Here is a 23772-nt window from a genome sequence, read left to right as displayed (position 1 = left end):
TGTTTTACAAAACCGTGTTTATGGCTACATAAAACTTATCAAGTGCTGATAAAAACTATATTGTACGTCATATAGGTCTAATAAAGCTTCGATCTAAATTGATGAATTTCACAATTCTCCAAAAAAGTTCGCCATTCATGGAAATCGTTGCATAAAATGAGCCAGAGGTTTGAGGAATTCAAGCGGTTTTTTGGTGACTGAACTTACATTCAATGTCATGCAGCAGTTGCACAGCCGTCAGCAGCTTGGCACGATGCTCCTGGTTGAGAATGCCCAGGTAATCCAGATCGGCGGGCTCCAGTTCCTTGAACAGTTCCAGGTCCTCGTAGCTGCAAATGGAACGATAGGTGAAACAATCCAACAAAAAATATTGTTGGTAAATTTGTTTCATCTACACCACTTACCCGTTGAGCACAAACACGGACGTGTACTCCTTGAGTCCGATGCGAATCAGCAGGTCCTCCACGGAGCAGGGCCCACCATTGTGACTGCCATTTCCAGAATTGGCCAAACGGGAGCCGGGGGCCAGGGTCTTGCTGCTGGAGTTCTTCATTCGCTGCTCCGGCAGCACCTCCACGTTGATGAACTTGAAGTGGCCCACGCGGCCGTGGCATCGTCCCTTCCAAATGCCCGAGGCGTTCATCGACAGCACATCGATAAGGTCGCCCTTCTGTAGATGGGATGTAAAATTATTAGATTAAAGTGCTTCAGGAAATCTTTTAATGAACGTTTCATATTTGCTTGAATTCAGCCACTCACCTTGAATTTGAGCGCCTCCTTGTCGTAGGGATTGGGCAAACTATCCACGAGAGCCTTGGCCTTGCAGATGCAGCTGGCCATCGAGGTGCGATCCTCAGCCGAAATGGAGCTATGCGGACTGCCAGGACGAACCAGAGCCTGTGTGCCTGTGGTGACGATGCGAGAGGCGGGAAGAGAAGGTTTGATAAATATTTGCCCTGCTTTTTTGGGCCAAAGTTTGTCCTGGCAAATTTCCAATTAATGCGCCCACAGCCAATTAGCCGCAGGACCCAAGGAATTTACTAGGGACAAACATCCAGCCATGCATGTTCGAAGTCTCACACTCATTCGTTTGGTTAATTAAAAACTTTTCAAATATTTTCACACACACACAGACAACACACTTACTACATTCACTTGGCCCCGAAAATATTCAAATATGCACTTGAAGTTTCCCATTATTTTTTTGGGAGCTGTTGTTTTCTTTGCGTTGCTTTTGTTTGGATTGCTGGCCAAAGCTTTTGGCTAATCCTTGCTTTGTGTCCTGGCCACATGAAAAATAAAGTATTTTTCCTTGCACTCTTCCAAGTTGCCCACCCAACCACGCACCCATCCAGTTAAGCCGGTGCTCCTGCTCCTGATTTTGCTCCTCGGGTATTGCCTTTTATTTGGCCAAAAGTTTTGTTCATTAAAAAGGAAGCGGTTGCCCTTCATTTAACCACGCCCCCGACATTGCAATCTGCCCCGCCCATCGGCACTTGGCCCATTGGCTCATTGGCCTCCCGAGGGGCTGGCTGGGCAGAGCAGCAAGTGCATTAAAAATTCATTAAGTTGGCAAAATTTGAAGGAGCGACAAAAAACCGCAACAAGAACTACAACTGTTAATAGACCAATATGCAAGCCAGCCAAGGCAGCCAACCAAGGCAGTCTGGGAATTTTTCCCATGGCCATCGGGAAGGAAAGGAGCATCCAGCAGACTTGCTGGCTTGCTCCTGCAGCGGGCGAAATCAAAGTCCAAAAACTCTAAATTGCCAGCTCAGACAAAGATACACAGCCAGTCCCGGTTGTGTATCTACAAGCCCCGCATCCCGTTCCCGTTCCCGCATCCGTATCTGTATCTGCATCTCCATTGCTATCCCTATCCCTATCCCTACTATCCGTATATTCGTATATCCGTATATTCGTGTACTTACTCGAACCGGATGCGCTGGGCAAACTTTCCACGGAGCTGGCCGAACAGGCGAACGCCTGATCGCTCATGCTGCCACGGTCGGTATTATCTTGGGAATTGCTGAAATCCCTCGACGTATCCTTTGTGGCAACAAAGTTTCGTCCATTCTCATTAAATGCGCCAATTTCCTTTGCCGAGCTACGCATCTCGCCCGACTAACAATCCAATCCAATCCAATCCATAGCAATCCCCAAGCCCAGCCAGGAGTGAAGTGAAAGTTATCCGTAGCCGTATTTTTTCCGTACGTATGTTTTGGGTTGCGTCGTACACGTCGTCGTCGTCGTCGTCATCGTTGTGCAATAAATTGCATGTTGAAGGGGAGAGCACCGAAAAAAAAAACAAGAACAAGAACAGGAACAGCAGGAAAGTTTTGTTAGTTAAATCATTAAAAAGTTTAAAACGAACATACCAGCAAGTTCAGGCAGTGGAGGAGGTATTAGAGTCTTGACTTTGTCTACACGGAGAATAATTGCTAACACATACTATATTTGTGGCACTGCATTTTACATAACTAGTTTGCTTTATGTACAAAAATATTTTATTTATTTAATAGTTTAAACTTGATCTGAATTTAGTTTATTTTCTGAATAAAAACAAATCATATTGGCTTAGAATATGTTTCTGTGCTGAATATTTGGCAATAGGCACTGACTGCATTAGTTTCTCTGAGCCTTAAGCGGCGATGCTGGACACCAAAACTTTGCTCATATTTTTTTGGCAGGCCTCGTTTCGCCTCGAAAGTTTGGGCGAGATGAACTTTCACTTTTGCAAAGCGCGCCAAAACCGTGCAAGCGGCCATAAAAACTCATTAAACTGGCATTTGCATTTAGAGTGCATGTCGCACCAACGAGTTGTGGTCCAGTCGGGCCATTATGAGGCTTTAGCCTTAGCATTAGCTTTGGCTTTGGCTTTGGCTTTACTGTTGGCTAAGGCCTCGATGAAGCCAATTGCATATGCAAGCAGCCCAAGGGGCTAATTACATTTCGCAGGCCACATAATGTGTCAACCAAATCTCCGTGGCTGCACGGATGCATCTGGGATGCAGTTGTGTTGTGCCCTCACCTCCTCCACCACCTCATCCTCCACCTCATCCACCTGCAAATGTGTTTTCCTTTAGCGGCATTAGCGCTTAATTAACTTACATGATGCACCGTGGCCTTTTGGCAAATGGTATTCGCCTTGCCGTGCGGTAATCCGTTCTTTTTGGCCTTAGCGGCCAGCAGGCTGGGCGGCAGGCATCCGTGATGACCCCTGGTCACTCCGATGTCCTCGTAATCCGACGAGGGACTGGGCGACAGCGATGGTGATTCCCCGATTCCGCCGCTTAGCGTTCGATACCGGGCCGTGCAGTTGTTGGTGCCAATCTGAAAAGGGAGGATTGGGGAAGGAGGGCGTAAAGCGGATTGAGTGCGTTTCCATATTAGCCAAGTTAGGGCAAGTCAACTTTGCAAATGAAATGGTCGCCGAACCTAATTCTCATTCTCAACTCCCAGCACAGCAAATCCAAACCAATAGCATTTGCCGTTCGTATTCCGACAACGTTTAGCTGGCTTAAGTGCCAAACTCCGACTCCGGGAAAACAAGGAAAAAATTCTACTAAAAGCGATGGTGGGACGGGGGAAAAACTTGGCTAAAAAGCTTTTCAAGTTTTGTGTGCGCTCCTCGGTCGCCCGCTCGTTTTTATTTCCCTCTATCTACGTGCATTTCGGCTATCGTCCATTTTCGACCAGACGACATTGGCCAAATGCGAAGTTTGTTTGTCACAAAGAGCACTTAATCAATTTAGACGCATTCAGATGCAGTCGCACAGCGTATCTTCACTTGTAGGAGTTGGAGCAGTAGGAGGAGTTGGAGCTATTGGTGCAGCTGGAGCAGTTGGAGCAGCTGGAGGAGTTGGTGAGGCGACCATAGCTGCAAGTTAAATGAGCCCGATCCAAGTGGAGCTTGGGGTTTCTGCACTTACCGACACCGTACTGAATCTGGAGGTAACGCTTTGCAGGTCTGAGATGGAGCCCGCGTAGTCGCCGCTTTCGCGATCGTGAGATCTGCAAGTATGGTAATTATTAGCAAAGGAATAATTGGAAAGGAGTTCTAAAATAAATATTTGTTATGAATTTGTAATCTATGGTCCAGCGAATGCCTTGCCATTCAACGCAAATGGAATCTCTGTCAATTGATAGCCATATCATCTTGAAGCGCCCCTTATAATGGCCAAATAAACTTGAAAATCGAAAACGGCAAACATTTTGACGGCAAACAATAAGCAAAGGAAAGTCGAAGGTGTTGGCCCGAGAGGTTTGGGATGTACATATACACGACCCGAGGTCGAGTGGCAAACAAAGGTCATATAAATAAATACTTGATATCTTTTTTCTTATTTCTTTTACTTGGGCAGATTTTCCTTTTACCATTTTGCTTCAGCGCTGTTGAGATTTTCACTTTTGGTTGCCTTTGCTGTTTGTTTTCCACCTTCGTTTTTCCCCATTCTCTTTGGCTTTCGCTCGCAATTCGTGAGAAGAAAAAGTTTTCTTTTCGTTTGGCTCGTTTGTGGCCCCAGCGGCGCACGAGGCGTATAAGTTATTTCAGCAAGTTCTTTTGTATGCGTACGTGTGGAAAACGCAGGCTCTCTTTCCTTGTCCTCCTGCATGTTTTCCCCCCCCATTTCCACCATTTCCCAGCATCCCAGGACTACTGTCTACCTAGCTGGCTGATTGAGGAGCTGGCGCTCTGACTTGTGGATTGGCGATGAAGTAGCAATAATGCCATTTCATTCAAGTGTCCCGGCCTGTCGATGTCTTGCTTTTATTGGATCCGGCATCCCAGATCCAACATCCAACATCCAGCGTACAGCATCCAGAATCCATATATATATATCAGGAGTGTGGCATGCGTAACAATATGAAATTGATGACTTTCGGTTCGATGCGTTTCGATATGTGTGCCGTCTGCCAGTCAAGCTGGTGTACCTCCTCATTCCTCATTCCTTTCTCCGTTCCAACGTTCGTCACTCACTCAGTCAGTCACTAATTCCCTCATTCAAGCTACCATTCATTCATTCGTTCATTGGTTCATTCGCTCATTCAATCGCTTTGCCTGGCTGCAGACCCGTTGATAACCGCACTAATGAAGTGAAGTCTACCCTTTTTCACCGATTTTTTTCTGTCTCTGTCCGTGTGTCTGTAGGTTTTGGGTTTGAGTTTGAGTTTGGGTTTGGGTTTATGTTTTGGGGTGCACCTTTTTCGATTGACAAATAAATACGAGATGCCAGACTTGAGCTGTTTGATTGCTTTCGCCTTGGTCAGCTATTAGTGTTTGCTGGTCGAAAAGCTGGCCAAAAGCTTTGGCCTTTTCACGCCCGACTGCGCTCGTTTGTGGCACAGTTTTATGGTTGACTGATCCCTACTCCTTTCCACAAAGTTGGTGCCCTTTTGAAGTGCGGAAAAGAAGGGTACGACCTTTGTATTTGCCATATCATAACTGCCCACTCCAAAAAGCTGCGCCGCCGTTTTATTTATTAATGTGCCACCTTCGACGTGTCGGCCCTTTGGCCATAAACTCAACTGCAAATAATAATGGCAATCAACAACCGACCGACCACTGGACCCACCCACCTCCCCTGATTGAAATGAACTTGCAACACTCACCTGGCGTGCGTTAAGGGTATTATTGTCGGCGGATTTGGCGGCTGCTGCGGCACGATAAGACCTCTACGCGGCGGTCCACGTTGCGGCAATGAAATATCTCCGGCGGATCTTAATGAAATTACGCCCGTGCTCTCGCGGTTGTTCGAGAAGCGCACACGGCCACCCTGCGAAGAGAAAAGTGGAGAGGAGAAGCGTGAGTGAGGGGCATACATACACTGGGGGAAAAACGCCATCTAGAATCGAGAAACGAAACGTTGGATAAGGGAATTAGCATCTAAGATTGTATGCGGTGTAATGGTATTAATGCTATAACTATGTGCTCTAATGAAACTTATTATAGTTTCCTATTCCGATAACTTAATTTAACATACGCTACTTAGTTGTTAGAATAATAATATATATACTATAAATTTTGTCACAGTGCGCATTCATTTGTAAAAGAGAAAGGAGACAGAGTACGCACAACATGGGGATTAGCGTTCAAGTAGAATTTGTTGGCCGCTGTAGAGCAACAAAATTATGAAAAATTAACAAAGTTATAAAACTTTACGAGGACGTGAGAGGGGAGTAGCTGGTTTATTTGTTGTTGCACTGATTTGATGTGCGGATGGTGCCGGTCTCAGCTTGGAATTTTAAATTTTGGGCACACAAATTTGGGTTTTTTTTCCCGTTTTCCTTATTTTTTTTGCCACTTTATTTTGCGTATGTTTGTTTGGCCAGGGAAATTGCAAAGTTTTCCCCGTTTTTAATTTGGGCAATGCAGCAAAGTTTTGGGTGCGCAGGGAGCGTGGAAAAACCTCCAATGCGAATTAGATTTTTTGAATCAAGCGAATATGGTATCGTTGGTAGTGTGTTGAAGGTTCGTTCGCAATTTGGGTTCGTTTGGATTTCGTTTAATTCGCAATATTTGTTGGTATGCAAAGTCTGCTGGAATCGGTTTGACATAGCATACAGCCATATCAAGTGAAACGATTTTGGGTCGCATTTCAGATCAAAGGAGACTGGACCCAGAACCAAACCAACACAATTCAATTTCAATGCATTATCTCCGGCTACTTCGGTCCGTTAAGCAGCCACAAACGCGAGCTTAACCTTTTTTCGGCAGCCGCAAAAGTTTCGTTTCAATTTTAAACAAATTTCGTGGCCACATCAAAGGGGCCAGCAATGTCGGAAAAGAGGCCCGCACACAAAAGGCCTCCCAGAGTTCGGGAGCGCTGAGTGATTTCAATTGACTAAGAAAACAAATTCCCCCGATAACTTGCCTAATGCGTTTCGACAAAAGCGCAACTCCCGGAGACGCAGAACAAAAAAAAAAGGAAAATAAAAAAATCAAGGGGCAAAGAAAATTATGCAAAAGGAAAAGTCTCAAGACGCCGACGTCTTTCGCAGAGTTTTCCATGACGCCCACTCTGCCACAAGAATCAGTCCACAATCGAACTGTAAGAGAGAGTCAAAGTCGAGCAAGTCAACAAGAATTATGCACTTTTTGACTGTCAATAAAAATAAAGTGAGTTCGAGTCGCAGTTTGTCCCGGAGTTATGCACACAGCAAAGGAGCGCAGAAAGGACGAGAAATGCCAAAGGACATGGACATAGAAATCGAAGTGGGTAGAAATCAATGCGCCAGCACAAAAATATATTCAGCGTATAATTTAATAAAGCAAATAGAAGAAAGCCACAAAGCGAAAATCGCTGAAGAAAAACTCAAGCCAAACTCATCGGGGGCAACCACGAAAATATAAAAAAAAATGTATGAACGCGGAAAGGAACTAACTCCCTCACAACATTTTTGGCTGGCAAATTCCGCAGAGAAATCAAAGTGGGTTTCGAGCTAAAAAATTGAAATGGAAGCTGGCATTGGATCGGCTTTGGCCCACGACGCGAAGGAGTACGTCTGGTTACTAGCAGGATCAGGATTAACGGCGTTGCAGGATGCGGCGCATAAATTTCAAATGTGATTGCAACTGCGACAATGTTGCCGCTGCCAATTCTATTTTTCAAGTGGAAGACACAAGCCGCATTGAACGAGTCACCGAAAAAGTGTATAAATTTACGCAAAATCTGTTTGCTTGTGTAATGAAAAATGTTCTAGAGGCAATTATGACCATGAAAATGAAAATAATACATGTGTACTATAATATAGGGAGAGAACTTAATATCTATATCTACACCTCTAAACTTAAAGCCTTTCGTAGATTTATTTGAGAAGTGTTTAAAGGATGAGTCTCACCTGAATTGTGGCAGCTGGTCCGCAGTTGAGCCCGGCCATGAGAAAGTCATCGGGATCGCTCTCGTAGGGCGGCTCGTCGTACCAATGACCTTGATGATGCAGCGCACTCACCGCATAATGGGCCGCTCCCCCGCCCCCTCCATTGCCGCCCACTCCGAGGGGCATGCCCAGTCCGGCGATGCCCATGCCACCGCCCGTTCTCAGCGCCTCGTCGTACATGTACGTATCGTCTGCAAGATGGGAATAAACCAAATTTAGCAGCCGCAAAGTAAGGATTATTTTTAAGATTAGTTAGAACAAAAAAAGAAAGGAAACGAAAAAAAACTGGAAGGGAGGAGGAAGTTTGAAAAGTTTTTGCGAGCGACCGAAAAATGTGCAGAGCCAGCAGAATGGTTGCAACACAATATTATTATACGCCACGTTGCACACAAAACTTGCAATGCCATTTGCCACATGCTAGCAGCAGAGCAGCAGAGCAAGTTGCTCCGGAGCCCAAAGTCCGGGGCTTATGTACGTATTCTGGTCCGGAAACGGACATAAGATTTTATGCTCGCTTATGCATGCGACGCTCGCCAGACGGGCGGACCAGCCACGCCCACTTTTGGTGCTGCGGCTGCCACTGCAGCTGCGAAGGCTGTTGCAACTGAACTTGCAACAGAAGCACTTCAAGTGTAAAATTCCTGGCTGCATACTTTTCGGGGGCAGTCGCCTAGATTTCTCTCCCTCCCTTCCTCCCTCCCTTCCACCAGTTTTCCTTTATCCTTTTTCGGTGCTGCAGCAAACTTACCCATGCGTCCTTCGCCGCGACTCATTTGCAACAGTCCCTGTCGAATATCACGCAGGATCTATTAAAGATGAAACAATGTTGCATTAGTTTATGTGAATTAAATGTTACTCAATATGGGGTTGGGGTATTTCGCAACAAGTGAAACTTATTTTAATCCAGTTTAATCGGCTGTGTGTTAACTTTATATGCTCAAAGAGGTATTGCTCGGCGTTCTGACAACTTTTGGGGCACCCTTCGCCATCAGACTACATAGACTTCTATAACCAAATAAAACTTGTCCATATTAAAGTCAACGCCTTCGCTTGGCTCACTCGCATTCGTATGCATGTTTGCTCCTATTTGGGCAGCACTTTGTCTGCATGCCAAACGTGACTGCTGTGCGAAATGAAAGGACGAAATGTTGTCAACTTCCTTCTGCTGCTGCTGCTGCTGCTACTGCTACTTCTACTGCTACTTCTACTGCTGCTGCTAAGGCTGGCATCTTATTAGCCAAGTCTCGAGCTGAGGCAAAGGCGTTAAAATTACAAAATTCCATTTGAAAACTAAAACAATTTTCCCAGCGCAAGCAGAACTACGAACTACCACACAGAATGAGCTACTTGTTTCTGGTTCCTATTTTTCTGTATTTGGGCAGCAGGCATGTCTATGTCCTGAGTGTCCTGCAGCATAATGGCATTCTATGTGCGCTGCATACTAATTCCGAGACCATATACGAGCTATACGAGTTGTATATGTATGAAAATGCTTCTGCTGCCGAACCGGAAAGCGAAAAGCATGCCAGGGCCGCCAAACAAACAGCAAACGATGAAAATAGCGAAAATAGAGACACACTTGGCAATAAAAGCGGGACGCTGAAAAATTAGCTAAAAGCTTTTTTGGCCAGTCACATTAAAAATGCATTCAAATGGTAGTGGGTTTGCTTTTTTTTTTTGTTTTGGGTTCTTATATGGTCCACTCCCACACAATTGGTTAGATGTAGATGCTTTCGCTGCCAAATTGAAATTTACGTGGCCAAGAAGACACTGCCACATGTCTTACAATTCTAATCACATCTGAGGTCTTGGGGGACGCCTGCTTAATTGCCTGGCCAAATGCAAAGACCCCAAAAATGGGAAAAAAGGAATGGAACGCAACTTCCAGCCCTCCCCCATCTCCCATCATAAATATTTCATGTTGCTCCGCACACACACATACAGAAGAGCAGCAGTTTCTTTTCCATAGCAGCCATTCCTGGCCAAATGGAAAACAAGGCCTGAACGGCAGAGGCTGCTTTCCATGTGGGTGCTGGGCTGCTGCAAAAACAGCAATTACAATTAGACAAACAGCATGTTGTTTGCACAAGTTAAGCAGCAGTAGCATCAGCACTAACAACAATAACAATGTGACACCCCAGACCACCCATCCCTCCAAAAAGGATCTAGTATATTCGTGTATATAGCGCAGTAGCCCCAACTCTTGTGTGCTTTTCATTTATGCACAAAAATTATTGCCCTTGCTTAGGAGCACACATTTTGCTGGACTGGCAAACAGTCGACAAATTGTCGTGCAGCAACGCAATTTGCGTGAGTTCACTGGAAAAAAAAAGCTTTTGATTACCATTAAGTAGCCCAGCATCAATTGAAAATATCTGCTTTCTAGTTTTCATAGCTGTCTTATGAAATATATACCATAACCTTATATAGATAATGGTTTTCCCCCAGTGTAAGTGTGCTTTCGAGTTCTCATCAGTATGCTGTGCATCCATCATTGAGCCCGATAACTGGCATAATTAACTAGCCTGCTGCTGCCAAGTTGATGGAAGATGTGCAGTACTGTGTGGTAATGATTTGCCTAATCGATTTCGGTTTTAAGCCGAAAGAAAAGTCTCAGCTCTCTTGCAAAATCTGTGTGCCTACGCTATCCATCAGCCTGGAGTATCAAGCAATCAACATGAAATATTTTGCTCGGCTTTCACATTTAATTCTCTTGGCATATAAATAAATAAGTTACTCTCTTTCGGCGACACGCCCATTTGTTTTTATCATGTCCTTCGTTTGGACAACGCTTTCAAGTGTGGAAAGTAATATATTTTTTTTTTTTTGCATTTTATGACAGAACAAAGTTTATCATTCGCCACGTTGCACTTCATTGTTTTTGTTGCCTGCTTTTGGGGTGCGCCAGTTTGTGAGCACGTGTTGGTGTGTATCTGTGTGCTTAACATTTTGTCTGCGTCTGTTTTGCATGTTTGCTCGCCACTCACACACACACACTCATACACTCACACACTGGCACACTCACATTCATTTGGTAGGTGGAGCTTTTGGCCTGGTCTTCGGGCTTTTATGCCTTGGAATAATTGCTGTTTTTATATCAAATATTTTTAATAGCTTTTTTAATTGGCTTGTCCATATAGAAGTCGTAGCATTTATACATTGCGAAAACAAATTCGGGTGCAAACAGTGCGTGCTGCAACCATAAGTTGCTCGAGTTTATGTCTCATAATTAAGCGAAATTTTATGAATGGATTTTCCATAATAATACGAAAAGAATATCAAGCAGTTTTATTGGAGCGTGTAAATTTTTATAAACATTCGTCGGCTTGGTTTACCCTAATGATTTTAATGAATATTACGGTCTGGTTTTATGCCATTAGAACTCTTCAGACTTGAAATTACACATTTTGATTTATTAGTGCATTTGTTAAAGTTGTATATATACATCTGACTTAAAAGCAAACTTACAAATACGAAACGCACCTTTGGCTGCAGGGCACCAAAAAAGCAAGAGAAGCAAGAAAGGCAAGCAAAACCTTTGGCCTGTGCAATTGCAACTGTTTCTTCCATTTGTGTATTTAATGCATGTAAATATAAGGCTACGGAATCTGTGAAATTAATAGTGCATTCTGGCCTGCACTTGTCTGTGCTGCTAACAATTTGAGCCAACCCTCGGGCTGCGAGTGTTTTATGTTTATTTAATTTGTGAAAAGTGCCCAAAACAAATATGCTTGATTTATCCCTGGCCACTGCACATGTTTGCCATATGCATTTATCAATTTCGCCATAGACATCTTGAAGGCATAAATCTTTGCCTTGTGGTCACCGGATATTTGGTTATCTGAATATCTGAATTTGGATATCTGGATGTATGGATATGTGGATATGTGGATATGTTCATGTCACTTACCTCCTCGTGTTCACGTTGAAATTTTTCCTTTTTCCGCATGGCCTCTTGTACTTTCAACTGCAATTGGAAAATGGTTTGTTTGTTAGCTCCGGTCGTTTGCTGAGTGACTTTGTTTATTTATGAATGTGGCAACTAATTTCTTTGCTAACAAAAATTTAAAGTCTACTCTTTTGCGCTGCAAATGGAAAAGGGGCGCACTCAAATTTGGGGGGATGTTTGGTAATGCATTATGCATTTGCTAACTATTGTTGCAGTTGCTGTTGCTTCAGGTGTTGCTGCTGCTGTTGCTGCTGTCTGTTGCTGCTGTCGCCGTTGATTGCATTTTGCTGCTTGTTTTTAGTTTGGCGCCGTGCGCGCTGTCATTAATAATGAATGTTGACGGCAATGAACTTTTAAATGTTGCATGCATCCACACGCTGCCACTTCCTTTTCCGCCCCTTCGTCCCCTTTGCCCCGCGGCACTCGTCCCGTTTGCGATTGTTTTTGTTGCTGGTTTCATGCCATTACAGGTAAACGTGCTCAAAAGCAACAGCCGCAGCTTTCGTGTTGAAATTGCATTGCAAATGCAGTCAAAAAGGTGGGGTTGCCACGAATGCGCCACCGCCACCCGCAGGGTGGTGTGCGAAAGTTTACCCCTGTTGTTGCAGTTTGTGCAAATTTTTTTGTTGCATCACAATTTTGCTGGCTGTCGCAGCTGTTGCAACACACAGAAGCAAGAAGCAAAGCAGCAGCAGCATCAGCTTGTTAAATGTGCGGCATAAATATTTATGCCACTATCCCATTCTAAGCAACCAAACATCCCACTAGCACACATCCCACTTTTTAAGCAAACTAAAGAAATATGACAGCAGATTTTAAGTAAAAAATCTTATTAATTTTCGATGAGGTTTCTCCTGAAGAATTTGCTCCTTTAAATGCTATTTTACGGCATTAGCAAGGTTCTAAATTCAGTAGATTACCCTTCTCACAGCTTCTAAAGCCGTCTAGATTTCGTGTTAAATGTTTTATTAGTGTACTTTTATCGGTGCAACCACCACCTAGTAATGGTACTCACCCTGTGGATTGTCTCCTCGAAACTGTGCTGCTGTCCGCCGGCGCCGCCGTTTATCATTTGAAAGTGCCGCAGACGATCGTTGGCCGCCTGCAAAATAAACGGGAATGGAATGGAATCAATTTGGGGCAAAGTTTTAAATTCATTTTCAGACAGAACACAAGAGCAGAAGAACACAAGGTGGCGTGCTTTCAATCGCCAGGCTTATTAACTTTCTCAAGTATGCACAAAGGTGGAAGGTGAAGGGGCTCTGCTCGTAAATCAAGAGGGAGTCCTTGAAAGGCGGCCAGCAACGTGCTTTATCGCCATTAGGACGCCATTTTGTATTTCACACCTTTCAGCGGGGCTTTAATTTTTAATTAATAACGAGTCAAGGGTCAGGTTAGGGTCACCCTACGACCCTGCGACCCTTCGACCCTGCGACCCTTATTCTCGGTTCGCTGTTTAATGCGTTTGTTTTCTTATCATAAATAGCAAATCAGGTGGCAGAGCCAACGAACCAGGCAAGCAGGCAACAAACACATGGCCAGGTGAGTGCTGTTTAATTATATTTTGAAAGGCCATGGCTGTTGAGTAGGATGCCGCTACTTAGGCACATATCCTTAGTCATTTCCTGCGCTTATCTGTGCGCCAGGACCTGCCGAGAAGGACCTCCTCCTGCCTAGCTGCCCTTTTTTTCCCCCGCCAGTTTATTATTTATATTTTTTCCTTCTGCTCTCGGCGCCTTTATTTATTCCTTTCTGCTTGTGCTGCTTGTGAACAATTTATGCATGTCCTTGCTTATTTATGAGCAGCGTCGCCGTCCTGTGCCACGTTATCTCTGCTCTTGGCCGCAGTTTCGTTTCATTGCCAGGCTCGAGACTCAAGAACAGTGCCCCTGCTATCCCTGCCATCCCAGCTGTCCCAACTGCTGCGACTCCAGCTTGGGCCAGCTTCTGCTACTGTCCTGCTCCTGGTCCTGATCCTGATGCTTTTCCCCAAAGGTTGCTCTAATCAAAGGCGCTGAATGAATCCTTTGTGAGCGGCGCAGATAAAGCGAGTGTACAACAACTTCCCCCTAAATGGGAAAGGTGGGAGGCAGGAAACTGAGAAACTGATGGCGTTGGTCCTGGCGCTATTGGTGCACTGCCAGGATGAGAAGTGGCAATGTAGACATGGCCGCTGGCAAAACATTTTTAACCTTTTCAGCTGGCAAAAAGGAGAAGCTGCTGCTCAGCTCAGCGCGGCGCGCATAAAAATTTACATGTCCCCAGGGCCAAGATTAAGTATACTACACAGAAGACTGCGGAATATTCAAGTCAAGACGCAGAAAGTCATAAAATGGCAGCCTAGAAGAGGCAGGGAAATTCGAATGGAAAGGAATGGAAAGGAAACCAAACGAAATGCGAGCAAATAAATTGAAAGAATTACCGCAGCAGTTGATTCAAATGAAAGTCTGGGGATGGGACCAAAACTTGCGGGACAGGACAAACAATTTGCTTGCGGTCATAAAACGAAGCGCGAAAATGAGTTTCACTCGTTGGCCGAAAAGGGCGGGCGGGGAAATTGTATCGAGGGAGTACTTTACTTTACTTACCCTGGCTTGGGCGCCATTCTGCTGATTGTTCCGATCCCGGCGATTGACAGTCTTCAAGCCTTTCAGCAGTCGGGCCAGTGTGGTGCGTTTCTTTGTCTCGCGACCCTCTGGAAAACGCGGGGCAAAATCGGCATAAAAAGGAAATAAATTGAATTAGTGAACGGAGTCCATCATGTTTTTGTTATATTTTCAGAGCCTGGCAGGGTCTGAGTTTAAAGGATTATTTAAGTCCAAGTAAATTACTATGAGAAAAGCAGTAAAACATATAAACGTTGCTTAGCTACTATTTCATTATTACTTCTGCTATGTATCTATGCATATTCATAGAAGATTTGCATTTTTTCTTACACTTCTCTCTAATTCTTACGTAATTACTATTTTTACTGGGTAACCTACAAAGTTCTGACCTCATTACAATTGTGTACTTCATTTTCTGCCATTTCCGCACTTTAATAAGTACATTTAGGAACTGAAGTCTAAAGATTCCTTTTAAACGTTAAGTACAAAGCTCATCACCTTTACACAAAAGCTTTAGAAATCCTCTGCCAGGCTAAGAACTTTACTTCTCTGGACATTTCTCTTTTCAACTTACCAGCTGTCGGTGGAAATTCGTAGAAATAAGCTGAGCGCGGACTCAGGCAGCTGAATGGAATAGAATAGAATGGAATAGAATTTATATTAGCACTACGATTCAATGGAGAGAGCACGAACACTCGAATTATTCAAATCCTGTACTCACTTTTGCTGCACAAAGTTCAAATGCGCGACATTCGGTGGCAGGGTCTGATGCTGGTGAGGTCCTTGCTGCTGTTGTCCTGGCACAATTGGTAACTGTTGCTGCTGCTGTTGCAGCTGCTGCTGCTGCTGCTGTATGCTCTGCTGCGTCTGCAGCGTCTGCTGCTGCAGCAGCTGTTGCTGTTGCGTTAACCCTCCTCTGGCCACGCGGGGTGCAAAGACGCCGTAGCCAAAGCCGTAGATCTCATCCTCCTCCTTGTCGGACAGACAACTCGAGGGCTGTAAGTTTCGGAAATGGAAAATTAGTCATTTTATTGGCCACGATTCTGGGGGGTTAAAACACAACTACAAGTGCATGCAAGTGAAAGTGGAGAACGCAAGCAAGCAAAAAATATTTACACAATTCTTAGCACACAATTAAATAAATTTATTCGCATAGAGGCTTAATGGTTTCTTCAATTATTTCTTTTCAAGCAACGCCAACATCAATTTCGTTTTTTTTCGTTTTTTTTTGGAAAATTCTTCGTTCATATTGTTGATTTTGTAAATATTTTCCTTAGGGGGCCGCTAATGGAGTCATTCTTCTATAATTTTTTTTTTGGTGATTAAGGAGGCGGGAGTTTTGGGTGGGTGTTTAGCGTTTCGGTTGTTCCGGGTCATCATCATACATACCGAGTACTTTCCGGGCACATAAATGGGCTGGCTATGACTATTGGGCAGACCGGCGCCGTGCATCGAATGGCCACGATGGCCATGCTGCTGGCGGTGGTGCAGTACGCCGCTGCTGCCGCCGCTGCCACCGCTGGCCGCCCCACCGCTGCCGCTGCCCGTGCTGCCGCCAGCCCCACCTGATCCGCCCACAACCTGGGCGCCGACACCTGCACAGTGCAGCGGACTCCGCTCCGCCCAGGCCGCCTGGCGCGCCCGCTCGAGAGTGGCCAAAATGTCCCCGAAGGGAGCCATTAGCAACTCGCAATAGACGGATGCCAGGCCCTCTAAATGGCCGCGTTGTCCATCCTGCAAAAGAGCGAGAAACGAGCAGCAGAGAGATCGGTAAGACGTAAGACACTTGGCCAAGTTCTATTTCGTTTTCTTTTTTTTTTTTTTGTATTTTTCAGATGAGAGTTGGTTGGATATGAATGCTATAAAGTGTGCGGAGGGGTTACAGTGGGGCTAATTGGATGAATAATCGGGTGAGTCAGAGAGTGGGTGGTAGATGCGAAGAGCTAGAGCGGTTAATGATGCTACATTGATGTTGGCGTTGGATGGGGTCTAGACACCGGGTTAATAATGTAAGGGGTTAATTCGCGTGTCCGGTTAGTTAGGAGCAATAACCGTAACCATGACTAAACTACAGGTTATTCTGGAACGCAAGGGTAAATATATGATACAGGCGGTGATTATATATATGTAATTAATGTTTATATATACATATATATCCTCCACATAATAAATAGTTTTTATGGCTGGGCACTTTGGCTAATAAAACGCATTATCGGATTTGAAGTTAAGTGTACCCCGGGTCATAATTAAATAAATCCATATATGTTCCAGCTCAAATGTTTGCCTCTGCTTGCCAACAATACGGCGCTCAAGTCAAATTAGTTGCGCCAACTGCCGCTGCCAATTGCCACAAATAATTGAGTCTGCCCCAGGGAAAGGAGAAAGAGGGAAGGGGCGGGCCAGAGTAACTAAAAGCCCGTGTGCCAAACATAATGCACTTAGTCTGGGCATAAATTATGGCACCCACCCACACACACACACACACACGCACACACACTTAACTCTGTTTACAGCTCTCGAAGCGATTTCCCGCATTTCCCTCATTTGGTAGGCGAAACATCTCGGGCCTGATAAAATTGTTAACAAACTGCCACGTTGAATTACACAAAACAGAGGCACTCATTCACTCACACACACAGGCACTGACACACACAGGCACTCGCAGACAAACTCACACAAAGGCACAATGGGCTTCCCCTTACGCACTTTTTCATTGCATACCTGCAGGGGCAATTTTGCAGGGCGAAAAAAGAGCGGAAGTGACTGGGTAACTGGGGGGGGGGGGGGGGGTTAAAGTGGGGGATTGGGTCGGAGATGGGGTGGTTGGTGGTGGGGCTTCCCGACTGCCTTGACATTTTGAGTGGCGCTCGGGGCAATGTTAAACGCTTGACATTGTTCCACGACTTCGCTCTGCCCTGCGCTGGCATCAATCAAATATGACACGCATTAAAATATCGCCCGATTCCTGCCGCTGCCACATGGTCCCTGCTCCCAAAATGGTGCCCCATATCCTGCCCGATTTTACCCACCTCATGTGGCGCCACCATGTGGAAATTGACAGGCTTCAGCCTGCCACCTGGCTACGGATTTTACCTGGGCATCTGCCGGGCTCCCGTTATGGGTGCGCTGTAATTTGACGGATGAAAAATACCTGCCATGGTCCTCTATGGGACCTATTATACACTCCTTTTTGCTGGCTTAAGTAACCTTTTATGCCAATTTGTGACGCTAATTGAGTGCTACCAGGAAGTCTTTAGAGTTTCGTGAGCAAACTTGAAATAAGAATCCCAATAAAAGCACAATTTTAAAGCAGTATTTATATATAATAACTTTGAGTCACATATTTCTTTAAATCTGATAGGGTATTTGAAGGACCACCTTGATCATTTAGCCTATTCTCCTCTCCCTAGTTAAATGAGTAGAGCAAGGACTTTCAGGCCAGACATGCGTAGAGTATAAGAGCCCGCTTTGTATATATATTGCGCAATTTGCGAGGAAATTGCCACGTTTAGCGTAATTTTTGCTACTTATTGCCTCTTTGACTAGGATGCCAGCAGTGAAAAAAAAGGGAGCGCTTCATAGCCTTTGGCAATACGGCTACTACTACTGCCAGTCTGCCAGTCAGCCAGCCAGAGTTCCATTTTCTTATTTTTTCCTATCGTTTCGCCCCTTTTACGCTTTGGGTAATTTCACAATGAGCCCTCCAGGCTGCTGGCTTGTTTGGCCTTTTCATTAAAGGTTAACTCGCAAAGTGTCAACTTTTGATGAAGGGGAACGCAAGTGTTTCGGCCTTTCATGACTGACAAAGTGTGTTTAATGCCCAATTGAAATGGTTGGTATGGTTGAGGCAGTTGATATGGCCGCAAAATGATCGGATCACCGAACTTTCCCTGCATCAATCAACATTTAATGCGCAATAAACTGACTCCGTTTTGTAGCAATTGTCTGCTCGATCCCATCTTTCAACAACTCATTATGTTCGTGCACGAGTTTATTATGCAATACGGAGTTTATGACTCATGCGGAATCAATTTCATCCCGGTTTCATATACGCTTGATTATTACTACATACGAGTATATGGTTGTCCGCCCACTTCAAAGGTCATCGAAGCTTGTCCAAGTCGTAACAGCAAATTCATAAAGTCATTTGCAATTTGGCTGCCAAAGACTTGAGTGCCAAATGAACGAAAATGGCAACTGACAGAAAGTTTGCTGCTGTGCCAGATGGATTTCGATATAGATATACTATATCGTACTTATGCTCATCGTTATGTGTTTGCGAGCTGAACAAATTCATAAAAACCAACCGACGACGACGAGGGCAAAGCAAGCAAAATAACTGTCGCAATAAAATAATTTATTGAAGTTTTGCAATGCCAGCGACAAATGCAATAAACTGCGAACTCTGTCTTGGCTCACATGACGTATGCGTTATAAATTTATTTTCAATAGCTCCTCTGCAGGAGCGATCGGGTTGGGAATTGCGCGCTTGGGATGTTGCTACTGCTCCAGCTCCCAGCTCCCAGCTCCCAGCTTTATTGGCAACTCTTGACACACATCGCGGTGCGAGAAAAACGCGCCAGACCAAGACAAACAGCTGGCGAGGCGGCAGTTAGTTAGGGAGCCTGCCAAGCGTCCCAGGACATAGGATGCAGGATGCAGGATGCAGGATGCAGGGATAGAGGATGGAGGTTAAGGGAGTAGCAGCTGGAGCTGGAGCTGGAGCCAAAGTCGAAGCTGGGATAAAGTGATGTATGAGTTTAACGCCCTCACGTCCTCGCAGACAGTAACACAGCAGCTGAAATAGCGACAGGAGCCGGGGCAAAAAAATATTAAGCGAGGAAATATGTTGCCACGATATTGACAGCCTGAATCGAGGGGCGAAAAAAGTGCGATGGGTTGTACGATGAGCAACTTTGGCCCAGGATTTTGGCAATGACAGCAGCTAACACACAGGACCCAAGTGAAGGCAACATCGCAACTTTTTGGCAACGTATTTTGTTATTCCTGCCAGCCAAGCCAAGCCAGGCCAAATGACTTTGTTTATGTGTTTCATGTACATTTTGGTAATCAGCCCGGCACAAATTACACGACGGGCTAATAACTTTTGACATGTGATTTCGCAAGTGGCGTTAAGGCCACGCCGTCTGTTTTGGTTTGCTCATTAGGCCTGGTCGAAACAACACTCGCAGCTCCCTGGCTGTCAATTCTTTCCGCAAACTTGGCCAGCCACTCGACTGGCGGCCTGCTAATTGATGACGTCTGTCCAGGGGAACATAATAAATCAGATTGGATAGAGTATGAGGGATGTGGCACTATGTGTGAAGCTCTACTGCATAATTATATTCGAAAAATAAGCTTTCACAGGAATCATAATCTATCTTTTGTGTGAATTTATAGTTTCTTGTTATTGAAAGATATATACAAGTTGCAATTGCGAAATCCTGAAGAGCATTCAGAGTCGAACACAGCCCATGCGAATTAATCCGCATCTGCGCCTGGCTAAATCCGTTTAATGAGCAAACACAACGCACGCAAAATTACAAAAGAAGCTCAGGAGTTGAAGAGGCGGGGCGCCACGAGTAGAGAGGTAGAGTTAGGATGGATTCCTTTCCGCTGCTGGTCAGCCAGAATCTCGTGTTTACACAAGACTACGAGAGCCACATGCAAACACCAATTAGAGTGACCACAGGGCAAACAAAGGGCATCAATTAGGGGGTAAGGGCGAAACCGAGACCTCAGCCTCTTTAAGTTGGCCCATTCCACGCTCAGTCAACTCAGTTAGAGTGCCATCAATTGCGAATTGTAAATCGCAAAATCTATTTGCAAGTCACAATTGTTGTGCGATGGATGGCTGGCTCGCTGGATTGGGGAAGTCAGATCCGTTTCCGTTTCAGCCGCAATCAGGCGAAAGAAATCAACTGGAGCGTTGTGATCCACGGCTGCTGTCTGATGCCGGCGAGCACTTAAGGGTTAATTCCATAAATTGTACATCAAAGCAGCCAGTTGGAGGTGAAAGGGGAGCGGGGTGGTCCTCAGGCATTTGCCCTGCAGTTGACAATTTTTGAAAGTCAGTGATTTGTAAATAATCCTTTTATAAGCACAATGGCTGCTCGTTACCGGCAAATGAGTTTTGACATGGCCAGTGGACATTGGGCCCCCCCCAACCCCGTTTAACCCCCAACTGTCCGGCAATCAAGATACACTCACTCACTAACACACACACACACGCCCTCGCCTATCGCTGTGTGACAATCTGGGAACGAGGCCCTGAATAATGCCTGGCCATTAACACAGCCATCATCGTTATCATCATCATTGCCACAGTCGTGGCTCGTCATCATCATTGTCCCCATCCCCATCCTCGCCATCGTCCTCGCCCACGTCCTTGTCCTTATCCTTGCCCTTTGAACCCCCCGCCGACATACAGAACCTCTTCTTGGCCGGCACTTTCAGCCAACACCATTCTGGTTGTAGTTCGCTGTTTTGGCTGTTGGTTTTTCCGTGTTAATATCCCGCATACATGCAAAGTTGTGAGCCTAGGCGGAGGTTTTCCATTAAGGAAAATGCTATTTTGTACTTACATCCTTACATGAGCTGGCAACAAACTCGAGACTCGAGACTCGAGACCCGAGACCAAAACTATGTTAAGTTGTTAAAAAGCACAAAACTTGGGCTCAACTCTTCCTGCTGGAATTCATTAGCCAGGCGCATGTATCGACATGGCGAAACGAAGGGCTACACGGCACGAAAAGTATCGCTAGATGTCATCGATATGATAGGTGAAATAAGAATAAATGGATAAGATGATATAAATGGATGTACCAAGCATCAGTATCAACTTGTAGCATATTTTCATTTATAAGCGGATATATTCATATCGATGTCAGTTAAATGAAAATTCCTTTTTCTATTCTTCATTAACATAATTAAATATGGATTATATTTAAAAATGTATACAAATTAGTTCCTTTTTTCATGTGTTTTTCCAAAACGAGAGTGCCATATTGAGGTACGCTGTCTGCATGGCGCTGCCTAAAAGTATTTTCTAATTAAATACTCATGTTTTACAATATGACGCTGACATTCTGCGGAAATGCCTTTTAATTTTCACATTTGAGATGCTCGCACACCAGCACACACCAGCACACACCAGCACACACCAGCACACACACGACACACACACACACACACCCCCTTTAACCATTCGCAGCCCTTTTCCTTTTCCGGACTGAACTCATTTCGCCTGGCATCTTCCATTCCATCCAAAACGTGGCACATTTAAGTTTAATTTGCCAGAAATGAGTTTTAGTTTTCCACGCGACACACGGCGCACAAATTTCATCTTCAGATGGCTGCCCTGCCCTTTTGCCCCCCTTTCTGCTGTATCATTTCCGTTTTGGAGGGGGCGGGGGATGGTGGTGCTTTTCAACGCACATACATTACATACATTAGCAGCAAATAATTTAATTTCTCATTTGTAAGTGATGGAAAAATCATTTCAAACATAAAAAGCAAGCGTGGAGTTGGAGTGCGTGGAAATTGTCAAAGGGTTGCGTTGCCGTCGTCGTTCGTATGCGAAAAAAAAGGCAAAAATTACGCATACGCCGCGTTTGCCATGAAAGCGTACAAGTCAGACAGCTGCAGGGCAAAATACTTAGTAGAAAGGAGGAAGAGTCAAACAAACGACTGGCATTACGTTTCAATTTCCATTCTCATTTCATTTCCATTTTCCCAGCCATTTAATTTTAATTCATTTGCATTGTCTCTCTTCTGCTGCGCGGGTGCGTTTTCGTTCGTGTTCTTTTGCGCATCAAATGGAATGAAATCAGCCATAATTAGCATTATATTTCATACTTAATATAATTTAAGTTGGCAAAATGCACGGCACTTCCGTCCCTCTCGCTTCTGCCGCCCTTCGTGTCTCTTATTTTCCCCTTTATCAGCTGGAGTGACAGCCATGCAATGCCCAACAGGACAATGCCGGCGAGTCCTTGCACTTTGTGGGCGTGGGATGTGTATTGAGTGAGTTGAGGGGGTGGGAGGGCAGCTGCGCTGTTCCATTTGACATATGTGCACGCAAAGTGCAGCGTTTGATTGCTGCACCCTGCCCCCTGCCCCGCCGAGTGCTTCCTCTTTACTTTCTATGGATTCCCCCCCTCCAGTTTGCAGCCATTTGCACTCCCCTGCGGATACGCACGTGCCCCCAGGCCGCTTGTCTTTGGCAATTTATGCGCTCGCCTGACGCAATTATGCGAAATTTTCGCACACAGCAGGACCTGCCTGATCCCTTCCACGCCCTCGCAATGCGAGTGGGCGTGGCTAAACGCTTGTTGCGTGGGCGGGGCATTTTAAGTTTTCCTGGGGTTTTTGGCTTGGCTTCGGTTTTTGGCCTGGTTTCAGTTTGGTTTCAGGTTTTGGGGTTTGGGTTTTGGTTTACAGCGCGTAATTTAATTACTTTTTTGCGGCATTTATACACAATGAGGGGGGAGTCGCCCGACTCAACACGATGGACAATCATTTGTTGTTCTTGTGCTGCTCTGGCAATTTACATTTTCGGACAGACTGACAAATGCTTGAGGTCATATTATAGGAAAATTAATGTTGTTTTAATTGTAAATGAGTTTGCAAATGGACAGCGAATCTTGGGGGAGTTGCCATTGAAGGGAGATTAGAGCATTATTAATACTCATTATGTCTAGACTGCAAACGATTCATAAATTAAAGAGAAGTGAAAGTAGAAGGGCACTTTGGGTGGAAATTCTAACTAAAACGTCATTAAATCGATTAAAATATTAAGTATTTTGAGTTTCTTAACTAGAACTTGGGTTTCAACCTAACTAATTAAACAAGCTCATTCTTCTAGACTTCTTTGAGTTGTCTGTGTCCATGATTGATTTCATTTCGTTTGAGGACAAACATTAGTCATAGGATTGTCAGTTCCTCAGGAAACACAACAAATTGGCATTAAATGCACAATCAAACAGGGAAGAAAACTCGAAAAAAAGTAACAGCCACGCCAAAGTACATAGACTAATCTGCCACAGGAGAAGAAAAAAACTGGGAAAATGGTGAAAATGGGGGAAAACAATCCGCTCACATGTGCGATGGTATGAATATGTGTAGGCGTTGCTGTGCGAATGAGTAAAAGCCAAAGCAACTGACGACATGGGAAAGTGCCAAAATGACTAACGCACGTATGAGGAGTTTGGGTTTTTTGGGCGGGGGGGTGGTAAAAACGGGTGCTGGGTGCCTTGTAGGCCTTGAAAGGCCATGCGGAGTGGGCGGTGGTGAGGTGGCAACATGACTGGCAGGGCAGACAGACAGAGCCAGAGA

General features: G+C 44.9%; 1 protein-coding gene across 5 annotated transcripts in view; it reads right to left on the bottom strand.

The window, feature by feature from the left end:
- LOC120454709 overlaps nt 1–23772 on the bottom strand; it is a 153807-nt gene that overhangs the window by 603 nt on the left and 129432 nt on the right. For 2 of the 5 annotated variants that reach the window (XM_039640254.2, XM_039640255.2), the window contains exons 5-19: nt 15826–16170; nt 15158–15432; nt 15011–15060; nt 14419–14525; nt 12846–12932; nt 11792–11848; nt 8630–8687; nt 7843–8072; nt 5614–5777; nt 3933–4014; nt 3112–3333; nt 1932–2124; nt 760–905; nt 405–670; nt 208–329 (exon numbers count right to left, since the gene is read on the bottom strand). In XM_039640254.2, coding sequence (XP_039496188.1) covers nt 208–329; nt 405–670; nt 760–905; nt 1932–2124; nt 3112–3333; nt 3933–4014; nt 5614–5777; nt 7843–8072; nt 8630–8687; nt 11792–11848; nt 12846–12932; nt 14419–14525; nt 15011–15060; nt 15158–15432; nt 15826–16170 — 2404 coding nt within the window. The remainder of the gene's footprint in view (nt 1–207; nt 330–404; nt 671–759; nt 906–1931; nt 2125–3111; nt 3334–3932; nt 4015–5613; nt 5778–7842; nt 8073–8629; nt 8688–11791; nt 11849–12845; nt 12933–14418; nt 14526–15010; nt 15061–15157; nt 15433–15825; nt 16171–23772) is intronic. The other 3 variants (XM_039640256.2, XM_039640257.2, XM_039640258.2) reach the window with 2 other exon arrangements.

This window comes from Drosophila santomea, chromosome 3R (assembly GCF_016746245.2).
Source record: "Drosophila santomea strain STO CAGO 1482 chromosome 3R, Prin_Dsan_1.1, whole genome shotgun sequence".
Classification (NCBI taxonomy): Eukaryota; Metazoa; Arthropoda; class Insecta; order Diptera; family Drosophilidae; genus Drosophila; species Drosophila santomea.
This window is presented reverse-complemented; position numbering and strand designations above follow the sequence as displayed.